General features: G+C 43.7%; 1 protein-coding gene across 1 annotated transcript in view; it reads right to left on the minus strand.

Annotated features, from left to right (window-relative positions):
* Window positions 1-3,449: 3,449 nt before the first annotated feature.
* The window catches only part of erfl3 (Ets2 repressor factor like 3), a 46,626-nt gene continuing 31,657 nt past the window's right edge, over window positions 3,450-18,418 (minus strand). Inside the window, exons 3-5 of the mRNA XM_084556957.1 lie at window positions 9,063-9,178; window positions 7,787-8,946; window positions 3,450-7,568 (exon numbers count right to left, since the gene is read on the minus strand). Of these exons, the coding sequence (XP_084413083.1) occupies window positions 6,903-7,568; window positions 7,787-8,946; window positions 9,063-9,178 (1,942 nt within the window). The 3' untranslated portion in view covers window positions 3,450-6,902. The remainder of the gene's footprint in view (window positions 7,569-7,786; window positions 8,947-9,062; window positions 9,179-18,418) is intronic.

An 18,418-nucleotide genomic window follows, 5' to 3' on the forward strand; every position in this document is an offset into this window, starting at 1 on the left:
TTAATTTGAGTATTGCCTATTTCTTCAGTTTGAATTTATTAAAAATCATCAATAAAACATGTGAAAGAAAGGATTTCAACCTTCTTTGCCCATTCTTACGGCACACCACTCCAAGCCCGGGTTTCGCATGGAGGTTAATGTGTCATACCAGTTGCTGAGTTATGTTTGTCAAAGGAGAAGCACTTGTAACGGCCGCACACATCTGGTAAACTCTGTTCAGATAGCTGTGAAGTTGTATAACGTGTGCATGCAGCTTTCCAACAACAGGGGGAGACAATCAATGTGAAATGACCAATCTGTGTGTGAACAGGTCCTGTACTGGAGGTGCTGGATGTAAATACCAATTCAGGCCCCTTTCTTCATGTCCCAGTTCACTCTTTTAAACATCAGTCACTGACATTTCAGTTCTTACAGTGACTGTAACACTGCTTTGAGCGGCAAACAGTTTGAACAGAAGAACTGGTGGGAAGGAAGGAGAAAAAGGAAATACAAGCACCACAGTTTCAAACAAACCACATCAATGTGCGCTCGCACTCGCCTGTGCTCGTCGTGACAAAGTGCCGTCGCTGTGAAAGTGCCTTACTCCTGTGCGGTGCAGCTTTTCTCTGTATGGTGGAGGATGTGGTGAACTTACTAACAGGCCTCTGTATGTTACTCTGCCGTAATCCTCTCAGAGGATGCAACAGTGTGTTTGTTTGTGTGTGTGTGTGTGTGTGTGTGTGCATTCACAAAGGTTGCTTTCAGTGCAGTGTCTGCATAATGCATAGGTTGTGGTTCTATGTGGAGCACTGAGACGACTCTCAGCAGGTTTCTGCGAAAGCAGGCGCTCGGAGGAAGCGAATGGAGAGGGATGTGGCACAGGTGACAGAGCACAGTGGTTCCTGTGGTCTCTCTCTCTCTTTCTCTCTCTCTTCTGCTTCTGGATGGAGCACCTGGGCGAGCGATGTGTCAACAAGGACGGCCGGGAATCTCTGCACACACATGCCATGACCCCCACTGAGGTCAAAGAGGCTGAAAAAAGTGTGCAGCAATTTACACAGTTGAAAGAGTCCTTACAAGATTTAGGATTTGGACTTCACTTCAATGGGTTTTTCACAGTTTGTTACAGGTCTGTAGAATAATAATAATTATTATTTTGCCTTTATTGATGCCTCATGGGTAAATTCTTTCTCCTCATTCCACCCATTCATACGAGGGCTGCCATCAATGTGGTGCAAGGGGAGTTTGCTGCAAACCTAAACTGCTCCTCTACTACTACTACTACTACTACCACTCCATGCCTCCACCTAAAACTTTCCACTGTCTGACTGAAATTGAGCAAAGAAAGAAATTAGAAACACCCTGCAGAACATTTTTCTTCTTTGTAGTCTCACAAATTAAATTACGACCCAATTGAGCTGCTTTAACTCCTTAGCACACACTCATATTTTTTGAGTGGCACAATACCATACCAGCAGCAGCAGTAGCAGCAAACGTGTATACACAGCAAAGTAGTGCCTTTTGTGTCGCTGGTACGTGTTGAATCCCTGTCCGTTACAATCCAAAATAATAACATAATATAGCTATATAGAATTCACTGGGATTTTGTACTTTTTTGTTTTTGAACGGACACTTACAGTCTTTCTGAGACTTCTAACACAAAGAGAAAGACTGAATTTGATCAAATGTTTGCTTAAACTTAATTTATGTTCTTTATTTAATTCAAATTTTTGTTTCCAGCATGACTGTGTTTGTCTTGCTTACCTGTAATTTCATTTTAGATAACCCTGGAAAGGGTTTTAAAATAAAATACATGCTTTGATTTTTCTCATATTTGTGTCAATGTTTACTTAAACTGACATTTTCTGGTGGGTTTTTTGCTTTGTTGTTTTCGTCTTACTTTCAATCTCACGTAACACATTTGAAGTGTCATTCAAGGACTGCAGCTCTTCATAAGATAACCCATCCTCCTCCTCCCCCTCCTCCCTACGTACAAAATGTGCCTGTAATTGAGCTTAAGACCAGTCAGCTAATCCCGACTTCACGTTAAAAGGTAAATGGGTGAACCTTATATAAGAGCTAAGTGGGTGAATGGGCAGCAGCAAACAAAGTGCTTTTCTTTATGATGACCAAATATAAAACCTCAGAGGCCTCTGCAGCACAACAGTGGTAAAGGCCGGGATAAAAGGTGGACTTATTAAAAACATTGAAGGATTGATTATAAAGTAACTGCTTTCACAGCATGAATAAACTAACTTTATAGCTAGACCATTTACGTCCCTTAAATTTACAACTAGTAGCTTATTAGCTTAGCATAGCATAAAAAGTAGAAGCAGGGGGGAAACAGCTACAGCTAGCTTAGCCCTGCCCAAACTTAAATTAACATCTGTCTGCACCATCACCTCCGAAGCTCACTGTAAAATCTTATATCTAATCTGATGTGTACAAAAACTCAACTGTGTGACTGTTTCTCTGCTCTGAGGTGTTGCTGGGCAACCAGGAGAATCAGTGTCAGGAAATGGCTTGTAGCATAAAAAACGTTTTTGTAGAAATGATATAAAATGCATTAGTTATGTAATAAAGTTTTGTTACCATTTGTCTGAGCCATTCAAGTGGTTTTCCATCTTTATGCTGAGCTGAAATAGCCCCTGTTTGTACTAACATAATCTAGCTTGTGCCTTTTGGTGCTAAATTAAGAGAACCTAGTCCCTGTTTGTGCTAAGATAACCTAGTCATTGTTTGTGCTAAGCTAACCTAGTCATTGTTTGTGCTAAGCTAACCTAGTCATTTTTTGTGCAGAGCTAATCTAACCTAGATCGTTCGTGTGAAGCTAACCTAGTCTCGAGTTGTGCACAGCTTAACTAACCTGGACCCCGTTGGTGCTAAGCTAACCTAGCCTCTGTTTATACTAAGCTAAGCTATCCTGGCCCCTGTCTGTGCAAAGCTACGCTAACCTAGTTTCTGTTTCTACTAAACTAAGCTAACTTAGTACCTGTTGATGTGATGAACTTTTCTTTCAACTGTTCAGCAGATTATTTTTCTTTAAAATTTTACGAGATGCTTTAAGAGTCCTCCTCCTAGGTACCTTGAAATCGTGAGCCAGTGTACAAAGGTGAGCTGGTATTGACCAGAAAATTCACTATACTATATTCACGTCTATATCACGAATAGCATTCTCACTTCTCTGTATAACTGAAATCTTGGCCAAAATAATTTGGGGATTTTGCTCACCCGCTGTGGTTATGGATCCTCTTTTTACTTAAATATTAGCAAGCATGTTGGACTTTTGTTTCAAGAAAATAGTAGAAGACACTAATTAATAACAAATCCCCTCATATGTAAATTGCAAGTTTGGTAATGACGAGACAAAAAGTCAGCGGTTAATCTCTTTGTTTACAAATAATCCAGTAATAAAACTCACTGTGATGAATATGGATGAATGAAATAAAAGCAGACATAAACAAACACTGTAATATTTGTACTGGGTTTTAACCGGTTTTAATTAACCCTGATTACAGCTTAATTACAAGTTTGGAAAAAAAAACACAAAAGAAGTGGAGAAATTCAATGTTACATCATGGTATTAACTCTCTCCGTCCGAGTGTTATGCAACAACTCAAGGGAGAAGAGGTGAAAGACTGAAAGAAGGGAGAAGATAGACCTTTACATAGTAAAACAATACACATCTTTTTTCTTCTTTTAAAATGATACAACACCCCCCCAAGAAAAAAATATACAAGAGAAAAAATATAAAATTAAAATTACAATACTAGACAAAAAAAAAAAGAAAGATAAAATCACTCCCCGTGTGCCACTAAATAAAACCCTCCGTCGCTGCCCTTTCCTCTCAATCACCCTCAATGTTATTTCTCTGTCAGCATTAAAATTAATATTACACATTTTAGTTATATTACATTATTTTTTAAAGACAGGAAAAGGTTTCTGGTTCGGAGGCTAGAACGTTTAAAACAGGGAATGGAGTCTGGGGGCATTCAACATCATCCAAAGTGATGTACACAACATAAAAAGCGACAGCTAACAGAGCCATGGAATAATCATAATAATAATGCCAGGTGAAGAGGTAAATAACCCAATGAGGACAATAGTAACAACAACAATAATCAATAGCAATATCGACATCAGAAAAATAAACCCAGAAACTTATATTCTTTTGATAGAGACTTGTAATCTTTGTGCTGTTTGTCTGACTGTTGAGGCCTGAAACAGGATGAGAGACTGTGTTTCAGACTCGATCAATCTCTTTACCCTGCAATATCATGTCTGAGTCAGATCAGACTGCAGTTAGCAGGAAGTTAGACAACGACTGAAACGGAGCGAAGAAAAATGAAACGCTAAGAAGAGAGAAAGAGTGCAGGTAAAACTGATGTCTTATCTGCTGCTGAGATATGAAAAGTAGAAGTAAGGCATCTGTCAGTTCAAATACAGACACAGGACGTGGTGGGAGTGGGTGTGCATGTTGTGACATGCTCTGGTCAAGACCACAGGGGTCTGATGAGGAAATTCAATCAGCTCAGCTACACAGACTGCCCGTAGGCCGTCTATCTCACAGCTCGCCGCTATAGATCTGTTTTGTTGCCGGCCAGACTGGGACAGGCCGCCGGTCAACACGGCTCAGTTAGCCAATCAGACGCCTGGATGACTGGCCAGCAGAGGCAAGTACATGATGTTAAAACATGTCACAGACATATATGTGTTTGTGTGTGTGTGTGTGTGTGTGTGTGTGTGTGTGCGCATAGTTTGTGGAGAGGGTGCTCCAGGACAGGGCCTCACACGTCCGACTTTTCCAAGCTATTTTACAGTAATGATTAACCTACAGGCCAGAGCTGACGTGAACTTTGGAGCATTATGCTAACTGTCCTACAAGAAAAGACAGGATTACTACATCACTAATAACCCATGAACTAACTCTAGGCGCGCGCACACGTGCAGACGGCCTGGAGAGGTGGCCCGGGGCCAGGACAGCTCAAACCAGGCAGACTCCTACTGAGCTGAGCTAGACTGCAGACAGGAAGGAGCAGAGAGCTGAAAGGGCAAGCTACTACAAATGAAGTGAACAGCAGAACGAGCCACACATCTGAATCATTAGCAGTCTGTTCAAGCCCTGATTTTTTTCTCTCTCTTTTCCTTCTTGCTGGTCTTGCTCTGGTAGATTGGCCTGTGCTGTTTTTTTTCTCTGGCTTGTTTAGCTATGAAACAAATGTACAAGGGAAAAACCCACACCCCCGCCCCACCGCCGCCATTAATACCATAGTGAGTGGCATGACACATCTCACCATTCAAAATAATCCACTTCCAAAATGAAATAAAAAAAAAAAAAATCCTGAATCAATCACATCATTAAAATGCTTTTAAAATTTGACTTTTCTCTTATAATCTCATTTAGAATATATAAAGTTTGTGTGTGTGTGTTATTAGAGCTCAGTTTGCACTTTTGTACATGCTATAAAAACAAGGCATAGAGGCAACGTGTGTGTGTGTGTGTGTGTGTGTGTGTGTGTGTGTGTGTGTGTGTGTGTTGGTTAACCAGCCTGCCCATCTCACACACTCTCCAGACCTGAGGCCACTACAATTAGAGCTAGAGTTGGAGGGAGAGGGAGCACGTTTAAGGGCTGAAGGCAGTGATGTCCCTGTGTATGTTTGTGTGTTTGCTGGTTTAGTTTAACACTATCTATATGATTGTTAGATAAGCTCTAGCTGGTGAACTGGGTTTTTGTGCTGCTGAGACTTGAGGGCAGCTACCTTCATGTTAGCTGAGGTAAGTAGGCTAGGTGCTGAAACCACGTAAAGCGCTTCCTCCTTCCCCTCGTGGTTCCCTCAGCGGCTGTTCTTCGTCCTTTTCCTTTCCTCTCGTCATGTCTCCCCAGGGTTAAGATTATTTCTGTGAGTGGAGATGTGATATTTCCACAGGTGATCCACAAGAGAAAGAGGGAGGAGGGCAGGACAGGAGAGAAGAGACAAGAAGGAAGGCAGTAAAAGTCAAAAGCTCTGAGAGATCAGTATGCCGTAGAGTCTGTGTGTCTGGTGTAATGTCTTGCAGTGAACAGTCTCTACAGTTCCCAAGTCCCATTGACTTTTTTTTTTTTTTTGTCTGTTGTTTTTTATGTTTTTTTTTTTTTTTTTTTGTTTTTCTGCTTGTGTGTATTGATGTGCATGAATCCGATAAACATACAGCAACAGGCTTCCCTGAGTGGAGTGGGCCAGGTATAAGAGTCAGTCAGAAGACACCCAACAGCCCTACTCTTCAGTCTTACTCTTCCCTCTTTCAGTAATTTGTTTCATGAGTTAAAGAATGATTACTCAGATTTGCCCTCCTCCCTCACACTCCTCCTTCCATGTCACTCCAGGGCTGTGGGTTTTGGGTACAGGCACTTAAAGTCTCATCAGCTTGTAGGAAAAGAAACTAGCGTGGGTGTGCACATCATTAACCTAGATGTGTTGCTGAGCTGTAAGGGAGAGTGTGTCCCCTGAGGAAAGTGTTCCCTTGCTGTTGATCCTACTGATGGGGGCCTGAAGGTGGGAGCTGTGCTACTGGGACAAGGCATCTGGAGCTTCACTGGCCAGGGGGGGAGGTGATTCTAGGTTCATGAGAAAGGTTCTGTCAGATTTCAGCCGTGCTGCAGTCACTGTGGCTGGTGTGTCCGAGTCTGAGTGAGTCCCTTCTCCCCGAGGATGTGTCCCAGAAGAGGCCAGATCCAGACAGAGCATTGGTGGTGGGTCTGACACAACAAGCTGTCTTTGAGGTGTTGATTTTATGTGTGGGTGTTGGACTGTGCTCTCGGGTCACTGGAGGTTTGAGGAATCTAGTTTGTCAGCGTGCGAGAGGGATTACAGAGGAACCATTTACATACTCTTGTATCACCTCCTGTGCTGCTGGAGCAGTAGTGTTTGGACTGAGGCGCTCATCAGCAGTCTTTATTCTCTAGAGACAGCTGTGCAGTGGCACGATGCAGCTCAGCGCTCACTCTCACCAGTGGCATTGCTAAGGAGCCCTCATATGTCAACGGGGGAGGACTGTCCCCTTCTCCACTGCCCGTCCCATCCTCCTCCATCTCCATCCGACCATTGCTTTGTCGCTCTCTTTCCCTCTCCTCCTCTGGTCGTACTTTCTTGTCATCCGACTCCTCCTGTGAGGCCTCCATGCGCTGGTCTTCGCTCCAGCGTCTCTTGAAGCGCAGCTTGAGAGGGATGCACTTGGTCTGGGGAGCTCCCACCGAGGCCGCCTGAGATGGGGGTGTGTTGCTCTCGCCTGGCTCGGTGGGTTCGGTCTTGATGGTGGGCAGCATGCGATGCGTGTTGGAGTGTGAGTGCTGGGAGGTGAAGAAAGGCATCAGGCCGGGTGGAGGAGGAGCGGGGGCTTTGAACACATCCTCGTCCAGGTCCTCATCGAGATGGGGTTGATGTTGAGTGGTTGAGCCGTTAGCAAGGCGGTGGTGATGGTGATGGTCAGACACCCTGGAGTGGCGAGAGGAGAAGTGCTCAAACTCCTCATCCCTTTCATCAGGGTCTTCATCACTGATGTCAGTCACCTCCACCTCTTCCTCTGACTCTATATCAGAGATGGGCTCCACCTGGACAGTCAGATAAAAACAGAGACAACAATGAACACAAGAGGAAAACAAACTCACGACAAATTTGACTTTGTTGTTAATCCTAATGTAGTGTTGTGTTTAAGTTTAGATATACATGCTGAGAACTCTTCAGGGTAATTTTTCATAAAAGTAAAAATTCTTTTTGTGTATATTTACTATTGAGTACTGCTCAAACTACAGTGTTTAGGTCTCTTTACCTTTATCTTGGGAAGTCCTGCACTGTTCAGGGACTGCGTTGAAGAGGAGGCAGAGATGAGGCCCGAGCCACTGGCCGAGCTCAGGTCACTGCCAAATGACATTGAGGAACCAAGACCAGAGGTAGAGGACATGGACCCGGATCCTGAGCCTGAGGACAGCGAGCTCTGCCTGGGTTTACTCTGGCTTTGTCCATCCTTCCTCCTGCCCAGTGGTGGCGGCTGCAGCTTGAACTTGAAGGGAGACATGTGTGGGGGCTCCTCACCCAGGTGGAGTGGGTGATGCATGGGATGGGAATGGGGGTGGGGGTGAGGGTGGGCAGAGTGAGGAGGATGCGGGTGATGATGGGCAGAGTGAGCCAGAGGTGGATGGTGGTGACGGTCTCCTCCCCTCTCTCCTCCAGCTGTTGCGGCTCTTTCTGCTCTCTCGGCCGCTCCCCTGTCTGCGGTCAGACCAGCCTTGTCCGCAGCGGGCCGGTGGGGCTGAGGGATGACAATGTTGGGGTACTGGAGGAAGGCTCTGGGGCTGAGGCCATAGTTGTACACTGACTGGGTGTGGGCCTGCAGGTAGCGCTTCATGTCCTCTGGGTTGAAGGAGAAGTGTGAGCCTAACATTGGTGACAGTGTGGGAGAGGGAGTGTAGGGGAGGTGAGATGTGGGAGTCATGGAGAGTGCTGGGGACAGAGAAGGGGCTAATAGGCTGGCTCCTCCAGGACCCGGCAGAGGGGACACAGGGAAAGGGGACAGGGACTCTGGGTGGATACGGTGTCCTGTGTGGCCACGGGAGCCTGGGTGCCCAGCAGGGTTACCTGGACCTCCATACATGCGGAACAGGGCTTCATGAGAGAGACGTGGATGAATGATACTCCTGTAGCCTCCTCCACCACCAGGTCCCCCTCCTCCTCCTCCGCTCACACCCCTCTCACCCCTCTCCTCTCCAGCTCCTGTGTTACCCTCCTCAATCTCAGAATTGACCGAGGTGCCGTCACTGCAGTCACTGACTGAGCCACGTGCCATTCGTCGGGCCACTGAGCTAAACATGTTCCCAGGGCTGCGAAGATCCTCGTTGGGGGAGAGGACTTCCGAGGGTGTGGAAGGAGGGAAGCGGAAGTGGGTCCCTGCACCAGTGGGGACAGGAGGGGCGCTCTGAGGAACGGTACTTCCTGGAGACGTGAAAGCAAGAGAGCGAGAGACAACTGAGTTGTAATCCTGTGTAATCGTGCATCATATTGTGGGATACAATATATTTAAACATGCACACTCAAAGTACTCGGCTTACCAGTGGAGCCCATGTCGATGAAGGGGTAGTTGACCAAAACCAGTTTATTGAAGTTGAACTTATAAGTGAACCTCTTGCCTTTGGTCTTATGAAGGATCCTCTTGTTATAGTAGTATCTGAAAAACAGCAGAAAACTGACAGGGTAAGTTTGCGAGCTTACACAAATTGAAACCCACGGGGTTGAATAACTGCACGCAATATCTTATGTCATCATTATTCTGTAAACCACCTGAAACATTTCAATTTAAAATGTGTGCCTCACGTTAAAGCATTACTCTGAACCTCTGAGACTATGACAGATGGTCACACTTTAATAAGCACAAGTCTTTCATGTCCACTCACTCACCCAATGTCATGATAGATATTAGAGAGTGTTGTATGACATCTGCACAAAGCAGACCCAGAAAGGGTGGGGGGTGGGGGGGTGGAACAAGGGAGACAACTCCCAAATGAGGATGGACTGAGCTGTGGAGCAGCACAGGGATGTTGTGTGTCGGGATAAGCAAACAATTAAGAGATCAGAGGCTAACGTAAGCAGCACTACTGCTGCGGCCAAATGTCAGGCTATTTTAAGCCTGTCTAGATTGTCAGGACACGAGGGTAAGCATACATGTCTGTCAGGTGTGTGAAACTCATGTTGGAGTGTGTGGATTTCATATGGTTGGTATCTGTGTAATATAATGTGTTTTAAGTTCAGATAAAGTGTCACACAACAACAATGTGTCTTTCAGTGTACTAGATAGACATATCTCTTTATGTAACAGCAAAGCCACCAATAATTCAGCCCATCTTTATCTGTTTATGTAATGGCCATTCTCTCTTTTTTTCCAATCTCTCTCTCCCATGGCTCCTGCCTACAGTGCAAGGCTCCATTTTTATTAACCTTTGTCCAGCTACAGCTCTTTATGTAACATCTCTCTCCGCTTTCTTCCTCAGATCCACATCCACTTTATGTAACCTCTAGATCCCTGACTGCCAACCCTCACACACTGAGGGAGACTGAACAAAGGAAGGGAACAGGAGATAAAAACCAAAGAAAAGGTGTGTTTCTCCATCAGCTTGTGTTCTATGCTCATGAAAAAACACAACCTACCACCCCTACTTTCAAAACTATCCATGGCTATTAAACACAGACTGCACTTTTACTCATCATGTCTGCATGAGGCCGACCTGCTTCCCCTTGGTCCAGCATGTGTCTGCTGGCCCAAGTTAAGTGATGAGTGCTGGCAAAGATAGGACCTTCGGGGTATGTAGGTAATGTTGGGTTAATCAGAGCCCATTGACTATCATTACACTGAATGGTAGTTATCTAGACGGCGGTGTGTACATGTGCGAGTATCTGTCTGTTTGGGAGGTGTCCCCCCTTTATCCCCTCTTATTATGCTTATTACACGGACCGTTTTTACTCTGGGAACAGACTGTTGCTCTTTTTTACTTGTTCTCTTCACCACCCCCTTCTCCCTTTATCCCACTGATACCCCCCTCATCTCCCTTTTTTTCTCATCAATCCACCTCCCCCCTCTGCTCTACACACATCCCCTGAGGGATGGGAGAGAGAGGGAGAGAGAGAGCGAGAGAGAGAGAGAGAGAGAGAGAGAGGGGACAGGCCTGCACTGTTGAAAACATTGTTTACGCCAGGCACAAAGCAGCATGTAATTTCTGCTCTAAGGGAGACACTCACAAGAGCCGGGAATGAGGGGAGAGAAGCCGCTGGGAGGGGGGACGGACACAGACAGGCAGGCAGGAAGTCAAGCAGAATTAAAACCACAACAGGACTGCAGGACTGTGATCAAATTAGCGGATGATAGAAAAGTCGACAAGCTGTACTACACAGCCCACATAAGAATCTTCTAGCGTAGTCTGATGTACATTTCCCCAGAAGAAACTTCCATGAAAAAGACCCAGAAAACAAACCAATCACAATAAGTGTGATTGGTCTGCATCATATTTCTTCCTTAGCACGTAAACCTTCTTCTGCATTTCTGCCATTTTTGAACTGTATCATACAAACATGGATCAGATCTATGAGAGGTTAGTTGACCAAGTTCAAAACTTAGTTGCCACAAAAACTCACAACCAACTGCTGCGTTGGTGGTGTAAGTACAGAGCGACGCAGACAGTGGATAATTTTAAAAATTAAAAATTTAGCCCAACTCATCACCTTCATCACCTCTATTTTTACCTCTCCAGAAATGTAGCTACATGTTGTGGCATGACAAAGACTTGCAACAACTGTACGCTTGATGGCATTGTATTTCATCCTACACATGTCCCATTGCTTCTTCATCTCTGCATTTTTCAAATTCTGGACAAACTTGGATCAGATCAAATAGAGGTAAATATGTACACTTTAAGACTCTTCTTCATCTTTCACATTTCTGAAGTACCATAGGAAGCAGTAAAAACAAAGAAATTCTACTGGGATAAAACTCCTATCACCAATCAGCTTCATGGTACAGCGAAACTGATACACCAGAGCACGAAAAGCTTACACTGCTATACGACACTTGACAGTTCACGATAATATACACTTTTTAATATAAATGAAGTGGAAAAAGATATTTAAAACGTCTCTGCCAGAGGTGCAAATCAACAGCACACAATACAACATCCTCTGAAATGACCATGAAGTTAGAAACACTTCAACAGCAGCCAAACATGAGAGGTAGGCCATACTTTACATAATAAACTGGCTGCTGAGTGTATATGAACAAAAGCCAATAATATAATTGTGCCAACATCTCTCTGACCCTGGCTTGTGACAGCTGGCTAACAGGGAGCCTAGCCAGCAGAAACTTTTTTGTACGTTAAGGCACACATGTTGCTAATTCTCAGAAATGCATAGTTGGAAGCAGACAACAACTTTGTGGCAACTGAAGCTGTGTTTAGACTGCATGGTCACCCATTCTTTCTCCATGATCCCCCTCCTCCTGCGCCGTCATACGGGCAGACAGTCTTTGAAGAGCATTTGAACTTACTTCAAAAGAGAAGAAAGAGATTCTTTGAGTGCCTGCGTTTAGCTGCCCACCACATTTGCCTTACAAGCACACAACCATATCCTGTACTACATCGTTCAGACACACTCCAACACATGGGTGTACCCCCATTCAATCCTAGGACGTATCATCCACGAGAATCAGCTTTATTCAACTTCCTATTTAACCAAAAGAGTAGCACGAACAATCAGTGCAAGTATGGATTTAGGCAAAGCCTTCGGGGAAACAGAGGGGAGGCTTTATATCAACTCACTTGTTAGTGAGAATGATTCGAGGCCAGGGATTAAGCCTGAGATTACACAGACGTACTGGGGTCTAAAACATGATGATCAAAGCAGAGAGATGCACACTGGAGTCAAGGAACTAAATATCCACGAGTGAACATACCATTTCAACAGTCCTTAATCCATGTTTGAAAGCATTTACAAGGAAATATCACTACAGTCTTATTTAGTTGTGAATATGTGACATTTTTTATATTGGTGTCCTTACAATTCTTTTATTTTGAAATACATAAACGGTATTTCTGTTTATTTATCACAAACATAGATGAAAACTCTTGTGTATTAAAACTAATTTTAATAATGGTTGAGGTCATACAAATTGGTTCTAATTCTATCTTCCTTATCAAAGTGAAATACTCAGATCCATTAACTGTCTACAAACAGGGACTGGTGTCACCAGCGGCTTTTCTGAGGTGTGGTTGTGAAGCTCAATATGTGCGGCTCTAGACATCGCCATCTTGGCAGCATCTGACTCCACCTTACTGGAGTGTGAGAGGAGCTGACATAGGCAGATTATGTTGAGGCAGACAGCTAACAGACAAATCAAAGCGACCATTTTCTTAATTATGCTCAACTTTAAGCTTTAAGTTAAAGTTTAAATTCACCCTCTGTACAGTTCTCATGAATGGTCACATTTAACTGTTTGTACCAGGCAGTAAAGATGTTTTAATGCTGTAAAGTTGGGTATTTTAACATAGAGGTCTACAGGAACTGAATCATTTTTGGAGTCTGCCTCAGGTAGCCATTTGGGAGACTGACGTTTTTTTAACTTCACCATATTGACATCATTTTTTTGCTTTTTGCTCAGATCTCAAAGCTCAATGCAATGTTGCTAAAATGGGTCGAACGGAGAACAAAAACCAGACACTTGTATTTCCTCAATCATTTTGAGGTTGGGGTGCAAACCAAAGGTCAGTGCTATAAACAAACAAATTTAAAAAAAAAACACTGAGGGTCTGAAATAGATATATGTATCTGTACATTCACGTGAGATAGTGAGGGATTCCTTATGGGCAAAGGACCCTTTAACTATGGTCAACTCTTTGTTTCACTCTACAATATGATGTCTCTCTCATGTCACTAATCTTTTTCAGTATCACTGCACACACACGCACACACAAATTGAACGAGCCAGCTTGCATGTGTGTGCTCAGGCTGTGCCTTGCCCATTGTTGGGCTGTAAATAGGCGCTGACTGTGACAGGAAGTTGGGATTACAATACTCCCCATGCGTCCCATGTTTATTTTCTGCCTCTTTCGTCAGCATTGGCTGTTACACACAGACATCCAAGCCAGATCCTCGTCTACACACATACACACACACACACCAGCTGCTCATGCTCAGGTGTGCTTGTGTGTACAAGCCGCATACGTAAAAATCTTTTGTGTAGGAGCCATGTTTGACGAGTGTTTACCGACTCAAAAAGGAATTAAAATGTGTTTATGTAGGCACATGGGCTGAGTTGGGGGTGTGATTAGCTAAGGGGTCACATGTGCAGTGTATGTGTGTGCGTGACATATAGTATATGTGTTTGTGTATGATGGGGGGATCTGGTCAGGGTCAGATTAGGCCGCTCACATCCTCGGTGAGTGCGAATATGTAGTCTAGCACACTCTGTGTGCGTGTCTGTACAACCCGTGTGCTTTCCGCCCTCGTGGAGAATAGAGGCCTCATTCAGTGAGGGACAAAGATAAACACACAGTACTCATGTATGCTGAACACATACATACTGCAGATTGAGACAATGCAAAGACAATGTACATGAGCGTATGTCAAACAGTAAGTCATACAGTGGTACTGTCCCTGGGTGCTCCCTCTGCACTTTACCTCCGGCCCTGGGTGTTTCCAAACAATTCACTGCTGTAGAGAGAGAGAGACCTTCTGACCTACAAACAGGTCCAGCCAGCTAGGTGAGTAACAGTGTGCACATGCAGCAGTATTTCCTGCAGCGTGTTTTGTACATGTGGTCACTGGGTTTACTCATAAATCAGAACTAGTTTTAGTATGACAGTTTAAAAATGTCTGGGTTTAAAATTAAATCAATCTTTATTTGAAAGATCCGATGTCTATTAATAAATTGCTTGGACTGTTTTTTTAAAATATGCCATTTCCTGAATGTTCTTCTTAGAAATCCCACAGCAGCGAGATTAGTCAACGTGTGAAGGAGTTACAAAACATGACAGAAGCGACAACCCTGAGAGCACTGACAGACCTGAAAGTTGATGTGTGGCAGCATTTTGAATTTAAAACATATGAAGACAGAGAAGAGCTGGACAAACTAAAAGCCATAAACAATATGTGTTAACTAGACGCAAAATACTTTGGAAATACCTAAAAATCTTGGTAAGCAGGAACAACATTAGTTGTGAGAAAATATCTTCCATAAAACTCCATATTCTAAATGAATATTGAATTAAATCAAATCAGGAAATCAGTGGCAAAACTCAGCCCTATAAATGTCTAGTATTTTTCAAGGTAAGAATGGAAAAGTGGAATTACACCATGCACTCCATAAAAGTACAACAAATTTACCTAAAAATAGGCTATGAGATGCTATTACACGTGTAGTTTTGGCATACAATAAAACAACTGTCCTTCTATTTATGAGTCCTTCTGTGGTGGCAATTTTCCAACTGTGGTGGCCCTCCACAAACATGAGCAAGCAAGCATGCTTGGGCAAGAGTCTGTACAATGGTGCACTTGTGTATGTGAATGCGCACATGTGCTGTGTTGTTAATCTTTGCCAGCTGTGCATGGCAGTACCCCCTGACCTCTGACCACAGTTAGAGTCAGTGCTGGCTGCTGACTGGTGGACGGGGGGGCATGGAGGTCTCAAGAAGCTGGGACCTCTTAGCGTGATTACACTCATTAAGTCAGCACATGAATGACCAACAACAGGCTGTTTGCCCTGCCCTCCTTTGTCGATCAGTACACGTCTGTTTCAAGATATATATAATATTTCAAGGGGGTGCAAGAAATCAGGAGGAAGCTAAGACTTTTTAAAAGTGTACTTCTCTATTTCTTGATTCGTTATGATGAAACTGCAGTGCAGGCGTAAAAATTATGCCGGCCACTTCTTCTAAGAAATGTTAAGTGGCACCGACTGAAAAACATGATGAATTAAATTGCATGAGCTAGAACATGAGCTCCTCAACGTCCAGCACATCCGCAATCAGACTTACACATAAACACACATTCACACAGTGTGACCGTAATCCTCTCAACAGGACTGGGAATTTCACAGCAGCCGTGGGAGCGGGAGGCCAGGATGACGCATGGGTCGAGGCTGCATCGCCTCAACGGAAAGCCAACACATACACACGTGTGCACACACAATACAGCCATCCTGATTAAGGGAATTTCCACCATGTGCATGGCAGACGGGAAAGAGTAAGATCACTGAGGTAAAAATAATTATTGCAAAGGCCAAGTGATAAAATGAACACTTCAAAACAATTGTGCCTTTTCAAGTATGCTTGCATGTGTGTGTGGGCTAATTGCCACATGGTGGCTGCGGTCTCCATTATTAGCAGACAGGTTTTCTCCATATGAAGGGTGCAAGGTGGCCAGCTCTCCATTCCATATGGGGACAGTTACCACACACGTGTGTGATTGTGTGCTTCTTTCTTAACTTCATTAATGTGTAGTGCCATCAATCCTCTTGTCACATTACTATTGATGTCTTGAGAGGCATCCTTTCCAGTGTCTCTTGCAGTGAGGGATTGACGACAACCTTTGTGTCAAATCAGGTGATGGACGTGGGTGTATGCCAGTGCGTGCTGTTTTGTCGAATGGCCTTCTCATTCTAAGCCTGAAATGACTCCGCTCAATTTATAGGCACAGAAGAGGACAACATGGCTGCAGGAGAGTGGCTGAGGACACAGTAGTGCAAGAGGGCAAACTCCTGTGTAGAAAACTTGTTTATAATCAGCTTCTGAGGCCAGCCCATCAGAGGGCACTAAGACCCACTATATATAAGCACTTACTGCAGCCTAAGCTTAAAATCTGTTACAGTTCCAGAGGATGGATGTGCTATAAATACGCAGACTGACCACAAGTATCCTCATCCACTTTGTTTTTCTCTCTAATTCAATTTAAGTCTGAATGTTTGTGTGCATTACATGTGGTTAATTCCCTCTGTACCCATAGGATCCCATCTGTAACAGAGGTTATCTTAATCTCACCAGTGTAAATGAGTGTACATAAGCCAGCCTAAACCTGAATAAAGCAACTCATTTCCGCCTTTAATGACGTTCTCCCCCCCCCCCATGCTTAGGGACGCAAGACAGTATGAATGAGATGTGGTGCCTATTACTATCTGTTGAAAGAGTTCCCCACGTGGATTGAACATGTTCAACTGTAATATGTTTATAACTTCTAAATGTATAAAAGCAAAGACACAAACACTATAATAAAGTTAAACTGCAGCTCAGATTTGATTTGTTAATGATAAGCACGGATAATAACCCTGACAAACTGTCATTATTTTGTGAACTTAAAGCTAAGGCCACCACCAAAGTGTGCCACTGTCGTAACACACTAATTGGATTGAGTAAGACAGTGTCTGTGGATATAACTCTACCTAAAGGTGTAAAGGTGTGCTTGGTTAAATGTAACTCTACTCAAGAATAATAGAGTCTACATTTGTCCTCACCAATACTATGAGAAGCCAAAAAGGTAACCTTTGCACAAATGTTTCTGCACGTGTCACATTGCCAGGAGTTGTAGTTGATCTGGCATTATGTTTAAGTATTAAGAATGACACTTCAAAGTTCATGATCTTAAGCACTCTTCTCACTGGACTTACTGCTCGATCACATGTGAACAGCTCTAAGTACGTCAGTTCATACCTGGCATTAGAATGAGTCTAGACATGCAACCTGTGTGATCACATGTGACTGAATATGACTTCCTGGATCTATTTGCAAATAACATCTCCATAATCTCTCTTTGCAAAGACCAAAGAGATGTTTTAACCCACAGGAGACAGTAATACACTTCTCATACTTAGTCTGCTGGAAATTACAAGAACAAGAAAAATGCAGGAAGGACAGCTGTGTGCAATGCCCAAGATGTTTAATCTACTAATTTGCACATACACTGCTAAGAGAATGAGGTCATATGTGGCCCAGAACAACTCACGATGTGTCACCAATCATTCACACTTGTCTTTAGTACTGTCCACTTGTAAATCAATCAAAATACATGTTAATACCAGGTGACGTTTGGACTGTGAACTGGTGATTTCAGAACTTAAGCATCAGGTTCAGGTCTCTGCATCACCGCCTGTGCTGCACCAGCACATTCAAACGTCATTCAATCCTAACATCTTTCAGCTCCACCACAAAAGAGAGACTGCCAAGTTCAGAAGTGTTTCTTCCAGCACCCACAAATATTTCCAGCTGTTATCAGCAGTTCTCCTACTCTGCTGAGAACAACCTGGATTGCTCCTGCCTCCCTTTCGCGAGTGATTTTTTCAGTTTTTCAGAACTTCTTTGATGCACGTCAGAAGTTCTTCTTTACAGAATTATTGAATTCAGCTCCCAAGAACCTGCACCTCTTCAGTCTGTCACTACCTGCCAGACTGAAGAAGCCCAAAAGATTTCTTCCTTCTTCACAACTGGTGGTCACCATGTGCAGTCTGGCTTGCCACCACACCAAGTTACAATGACCTCTATTCTAAAACTCCAGAGAGTCACCTCTTAGCTTGATAATTGCTTCAGTTTTTTTATTCTGTCTCATATTGTTCCCTCACTAGTCAGCAGTGGGCACCTTGACGTTCCTCAAAGCTCACCCATTGAGCATGATTCCATTTAAGCCTTAACCAGTCAATAATTTTGAAGTGTAGTGCAGTGTTAGCATTTTGGCTATTCTAAGCAGACAACGTTGTTTTGTGTAATCTGACGGCAAGATTTCAGTAAATTAGTCATTCAACTTGAGCATGTGGGCTCCTGGAGATATACTGCTCTGTAAGCTCCACAGATCATTATCATAATTATGATTACTGTAGTGCAGCATAATTAGGGCTTTGGGACAGGTACAGGTCATATGAGTGCGTTTGCTGGTCCCCAGAGGC

This window comes from Chelon labrosus, assembly GCF_963514085.1.
Source record: "Chelon labrosus genome assembly, chromosome: 12".
Lineage (NCBI taxonomy): Eukaryota > Metazoa > Chordata > Actinopteri > Mugiliformes > Mugilidae > Chelon > Chelon labrosus.